We start from the raw sequence: 6,492 nt of genomic DNA on the forward strand, positions 1-6,492 counted from the left end.
GCAAGTATATTATAATTATCTATGACCATGGAAAATTTCATGTACCAGACTTCCTAAATAAGGAAGCTAGACATGGTGCCTTACAACCCATGCATCCAGAGCGCTGCAGTGCGAAATTTATTTTTCCCGTGAGTTGACAATTTTTCTAGAGTCGAACCGAGGTCTTCAGTGTCAAAAACTGCCCGTATTCGCAAGTATATTATAATTATCTATGACCATGGAAAATTTCATGTACCAGACTTCCTAAATAAGGAAGCTAGACATGGTGCCTTACAACCCATGCATCCAGAGCGCTGCAGTGCGAAATTTATTTTTCCCGTGAGTTGACAATTTTTCTAGAGTCGAACCGAGGTCTTCAGTGTCAAAAACTGCCCGTGTTCGCAAGTATATTATAATTATCTATGACCATGGAAAATTTCATGCACCAGACTTCCTAAATAAGGAGGCTAGACATGGTGCCTTACAACCCATGCATCCAGAGCGCTGCAGTGCGAAATTTATTTTTCCCGTGAGTTGACAATTTTTCTAGAGTCGAACCGAGGTCTTCAGTGTCAAAAACTGCCCGTGTTCGCAAGTATATTATAATTATCTATGACCATGGAAAATTTCATGCACCAGACTTCCTAAATAAGGAGGCTAGACATGGTGCCTTACAACCCATGCATCCAGAGCGCTGCAGTGCGAAATTTATTTTTCCCGTGATTTGACAAATTTTCTAGAGTCGAACCGTGGACCATAGACTCAAAATACAGACGTATCATAAATTTCCATTTTATTAACTATTTATAAAAAAAATTTCATGTCCCTGCATCGATTACGTTGTGAGATAACCGTGTTACCTTTTACCTATGTCTCCCATTTAAATGCACGTAAAATTTGAATTCCCGCCGCGCTAGAGAATCAAGATGGCGGATTACATTGGTCAAGTGCGTGACACGACCTGGCTTTTACCGACCTTGGTTGCTGCTAACCCTAGCGCCTCAGTAAATTCCATGATTCATATCTACCAGAGGTCCGTGTTGTTACATTGAATTCTCAAAAGGTGAGGAAATGCGCCGTGAGGACCAAAAGCATAATCTGTTGCAGTTTGTATCTCAGTCTCGAAAAATGGCAGGACAAATAACGGAGAAAGAGCTTCTGGACATGAGTAGGATTGGATAAGTAAGGAGGATAGGGTGCGGAGGGAGACGGTCTCAGCCGTGGTGGTCCTAATAACAGAATTCAATATCAGTATCTCAAACGACGAAGAACAAAAGCAATATTTACTGCAGATTGCTTCCCAACTTCGGTAAATGCTAAATGGGGGTACGAGGAAAGAGCTTGTTCAACTGAAACCTGGTTTTGTTGAATAATTTTCTCAGTAGGCTAACAAATTTATAACGATTTTCCAAAATAAGGATAAGATTGATTATTACCATACGTGCCGACATGATTTGGTCTACGAAAGGAGTTCAAAATCTGAATTTTAGAGAGAGACAGAGTCACTGAAGCATGCGAACATGGCGGGCGACGGCAGGTGAGGAGGAGGGGTGTGGGAGGGGAGGGGGACCGCCTCAGCCGTCAGTTGCGCCGCGTCGCGCGAGCCGCATCGCTTAGCGCCACTCTTGGCGCCAGGCTGCGCGGGCCGCAAAGCCTAAACGGTGAAAGATACGCAAAAACCGACGAAATTTTAGCCCAAAGGGCCACAACTTACCCTGATTACCCTTAATTTGACATTTTTTGGGAAATCATATGATAAACTAAGGGTGTTGGTATTTAGGCGCCCCTCGCTACCTAATTATTTAAACTTTTTCGAAAATCTTTTTTTGCCTATCCTTGTATACCCGAGGGTCATCGAAATCCGAGTGACGATTTTGGAATTTCCAAAAAAGTGTTTTTTTGGGACAGCCTAATGTGGTATGTGCTGGCGATAGAAATTCAGCATACTGAGGAATCTCCAAAGGTCCTTAATGGTCTTCGGTGGAGGGAAGTCGTTGATAGCAGCTACCTTGTCAGGTAACGGCGTGCATCCATCAGTGCTCACATGAAAGCCCAGAAATGTGACCATGGAAGATCCTAGAACACACTTAGCTGAGTTGATGATGACAACATAGTCAGAAAGGCACTTGAATAAGATCCGTAGGTGTTGATGATGCTCTTCCTGCAAACAGGAAAATACTAATATATCATCTATGCAAGGAAAGCAAAAATGAAGGCCTTCGAGAGCTTCGTCAATGAAGCACAGCCATGTTTGGGCAGCATTATGAAGCCCAAATGGCATAAATAGGAATTCAAAAAGGCCGAAGGGTGTAATTATGGCTGTCTTTTCTATGTCTTCGGGAGCCATTGGAATTTGAGTGAAGGCCTAGGCACAGCCAATAACGCTGAAGATGGTGCATCCCTGAAGAGCGTGGGAGAAATCCTTCAAATGTCGGACGGGGTAGCGGTCCAGTATCATTAGTGCATTGAGGGCCCTGTAGTCACCACAAGGTCGCCAGCTACTATCCTCCTCGCGAACCATGTGAAGTGGTGTGGCATAAGAGCTGTGTGAGCGACGAACAGTGCCTTCGCGTACTAGTAGGTCAAATTCTGCCTGTGCATCTCGAAGTCGATCCAGGGCTAGACGGCGGGCACGGTGGTAAATCGGCGGTCCAGGTTGTAGGCGTATGTGGTGCTTAGTATGATGGTGGATCTCCCGAGGAGTCCCTGGTGGCCGGGTGATACCAGGAAAATCGGCCAGGGGGTCGTGGTAGGATGAAGAGCCCGACAGCGTGCACACTGTCTTGGGAAGATCGACCCCTATTACCCGATGTAGAATGGCCAGTGATTGTGTCAATGAGCTGTGTGGTGGCCATGTTAGGAACGAGTTGAAAGTGGGTTAGGAAATCTGCTCCGATGATTGGCTCGGTAATGTCACCAACAATGAATCTCCAAAGGAAGTCACGAGGGAGGCCAAACTGAAGGCGTAAAAGTAAAGTACCGTATGTACGGAACTGGCTGTAATTGCCTGCGGAGAGCTCATAGTCACCGATGAGGGACCGCATGCGTCGTAATAGTTGCGAAGGCTTGGTATCACCAAGCTCTTCTGCTGTGAGGAGTTGCCGCAATCGATGATCCTCATAGAGAGAGACACGCTGTATCAATAGATTTTTCAGTGTTTGATAAAGATTTTTGGCCGGTGGATTCACTATAAGATCGCTAATTTCACTGGCAAAATGATGGCCTAGGTTTCCTACGATGTAATTGTATATAGTCTTGTCCAGGTGATATTGGCCAAAGAAAATTGTGCTTTGACCTGGGCGAATCATATTTCAGGCTGAGCTGGCCAGAAAGGAGGCAGTTTCGGAGTGACATGGTAGATGGCAGCAGTGTCGATGCCAGAGGATAATGGAGGCAGAGAGACCTGCTGCGATGAGAGCGTTGCTTGCTGCTGTTGGTGCAGTTCCTGGATAAGTGTCAGCTGTTGGCTGTGGTTTGTTTGCTGTGCAGCAAGTTGACGCTGGAGTTCCGTGATTTGTGCCTGCAGTTTGGCGAGTTGCTCTGCGTCTGCCATGGTCATTTGAGGTCGGGGTCACCAATGTAGTGATTTACTACGCTGAATAACACTTTCGTAACGATTACTGCGCTGAATAATACACTGGTGTGGTTTTAGCAGTGGAGCGTTTAATGCCACCACAAATTACAGACTGAGTCGTTGTTGGCCGAGAGGGCTTGTTTATATAGTGACGGCGAACACCTACGGTGGAAGTTTCTGGAACATTCCGGATTTTCTCTATTGCGTGTTGTGGCAGATATTGCGTCACAGCTACTTAGTGAAACCTACCAAAGTGAAAACCCACAAAAAATAATTTGTAAAGGTAATTTGAGGGCAAATAAATGGTCATACCCCATTTTTACTTGGATTCTGGATGCAACAACGCGCAACGCATAGATGCTGATGCGAAAATTCTGAAAAAATGGGCAGCGATAAGTCACACCTGGATACAAGGATCCCCCAAAATCTCCAGGACGTACACAACTATCCAGAGGAAGTGGAATGTGGTACATAATTGGCAAAAGAAATATGTAGATTTTTAATTAATCCATGCTTCAAAGAACACATTCAACTGGTTCACATCGGTCTACCTTCTGCCCAGTGAACCTGATGAAATAGGTTCAAAGAGTACAACCACCGAATAAAATCCAAACCCCAGTGGCGACGGCGTGCTACTGAAAACAGAACCAGTAGAATAAGAACAGAGTGTGCGGCTATGATTGAGTGAAGCGCTAAAATCATGTTATTCTTGCTCTCTACATCATTGATACATAAATTCTATCTTCCATTCACTGTATTTTATAATTATTTGAATAAAATCGACATTTTATCATAATTTTGGATGAAAATTAATTTATATTACAAGAAATAATACATATTTAACGTTTCTATTATTTCGATTTTTTGAACCCGTAAATGCCTAGGTACCATATGGTACCAGGCTGTATCTCCGTAACCATTAATGCTAAAAGAATAAAATTTGCAACTTAAGACTCAGAATATCATTAATATTAACACATATGATTACCAAAAAATCACAGAAACCATTTGATTCAGGTGTTACCGAGTTGAAATGGCAAATTTATATATAGCGCAAGGTTATACTTCTTCTTTCTTGCCTCCACGCATGAAATTCAATTTCATCAGCAGGTTGGAACCAAAACACATTTCTCTTAAATAAAAGTTTCGAAAATGTCCAGGGCCTACTATGGACAGTTTTCACAACTTTAACTTTATGATTTTAAGTCTTAAGTATGTTAAGGCCTAGAGTAATGAGGCAGTATCTTCCTTGCCTTATTTTATCAGCCCTTTATCTACAGAAGACTATAATGCCATAATTATATAATTCATCTTTACAGGAGCAGTGCAGGAGAGCATGCCTGCCCCTGGAAAAGATGTAGAGGTGGCTGTGAGAAATTGGGTTTGGCAGGCCAGGGAATGCTTGCAGGGCAAGATGAAAAATAAGTAATAATTTCTTGTGTCCGCTTCTAATACGTACTAAAGAAGTCTATTAAGTGTTGATTATTAAATCGATGCCTCATTTATATAAATTCTTGTCCGGACCTAGTATTTATTAGTATTAAAAAAATTCAGTCATAACCTAAATGTGACCTGTGAGTGCACTGAAGGTGTCCGCTGCTATAATGTGTGCTGTTTGGTTAGATTCACTAAGATAAAGAGTACATTTCACTCACAAGATAGCACCCAATCTTAACCTCACATACCTATAGCAAGGGAAAACACTGCACCATCAGGCACACCACTGAACACTATTAAACAACTAAATTCCAAGCTGTAACAACTGAGCTAGATAACTTACTTTATATCTTTAATAAAACTGGATTCCATGAGCTTATCAGCTTCATCTAGCACACAGAGGCGTATTCGGTCTGCTTTCATGAACCCTTTTTCCATCAGATGCCTCACTCTTCCAGGAGCCCCAACAGCAATATGGCAAGCCTTTAGCTTTTTCTTGTCCTCTTCGAAAGGAGTACCCCCAATGAAAGAGTGAACTTTCAGGCCTGTAAAAATATAAAACTTGAAAAATCCAGAACAACAAAACATATCCGATTCATAACCGTATAGATTCTCACCTTCAACCCCAGTCCCAATACATCTTATGACATCAGCGACTTGAAGAGCTATCTCCCTCGTTGGGACAATAATTAATACCTGCAATTTCTTCTTTTCAGTGGACACCATTTCTAAAGCAATAATTGAAAAGACGCAGGTTTTTCCAGTACCTGACTTGGCTTCTAGAACAAGATCTACAAAAAGGAAATATTGACGTCATTTACATTAACTCAATCACTTGTATTGGAATACACAGAGCAAGAACAAATTTTTATTTATACTTACCAAATCCGCATCTCCCAAGAGGAATAGCTTTAAGCTGGATCGGAGACGGTCTTTTAAAACCATTTGCAGATAAGCCCAGCAAAATGTTCTCTGGAAGCAGCATCCCAGCGAAGTCAATGTCTTCTAAAATAAGGACATCTTCAGTCCGTTCTTTCTTCGTGTCATGCCCAAGTTTAGATGCCATTATCCACAGTACACGGCTGAAGAACACAAGAAAATGATGCGCTGAACCCCTCAGTTGACGGGGTTAATACTTTTTCCCAGAATAAACATTAGCGAAAGATTCCATTGAATCTCCTCGGCCTCAATTTTTTACCAGTAGATAAACTGATAGATTTAAAAATAACTATAGTGAATGAACTTCGTCGTATCTAAACGTAGACTTATCTATCTAACGATACAATTAGCAATGTGCTTCACACGTGAAATAACATCCGTATTGCGCGCAATGATTACGCTCTGCGATACTGTTTTATATTCTGCTATTTTCTAATTTCAATTGTTCAATTGGTTCAATAAATGTTTTAATTTCTTTTTAAATGGGAATTATTGTATTATCCCGCCCATTTTTGTGATTTATTTAAATATTTATTATTATTTGAATGGCTTTAGTAGAAATA

The 6,492-nt window shown here is 41.8% G+C and overlaps 1 protein-coding gene across 1 annotated transcript in view; it reads right to left on the reverse strand.

Annotated features, from left to right (window-relative positions):
• The window catches only part of LOC124164245 (probable ATP-dependent RNA helicase DDX20), a 38,740-nt gene extending 32,405 nt beyond the window's left edge, over positions 1 to 6,335 (reverse strand). Inside the window, exons 1-3 of the mRNA XM_046541485.1 lie at positions 5,873 to 6,335; positions 5,608 to 5,781; positions 5,334 to 5,535 (exon numbers count right to left, since the gene is read on the reverse strand). Coding sequence (XP_046397441.1) covers positions 5,334 to 5,535; positions 5,608 to 5,781; positions 5,873 to 6,056 — 560 coding nt within the window. The 5' untranslated portion in view covers positions 6,057 to 6,335. The remainder of the gene's footprint in view (positions 1 to 5,333; positions 5,536 to 5,607; positions 5,782 to 5,872) is intronic.
• Between the last annotated feature and the right edge of the window lie 157 nt (positions 6,336 to 6,492).

Source organism: Ischnura elegans, chromosome 8 (genome assembly GCF_921293095.1).
Source record: "Ischnura elegans chromosome 8, ioIscEleg1.1, whole genome shotgun sequence".
NCBI classification, from domain to species: domain Eukaryota; kingdom Metazoa; phylum Arthropoda; class Insecta; order Odonata; family Coenagrionidae; genus Ischnura; species Ischnura elegans.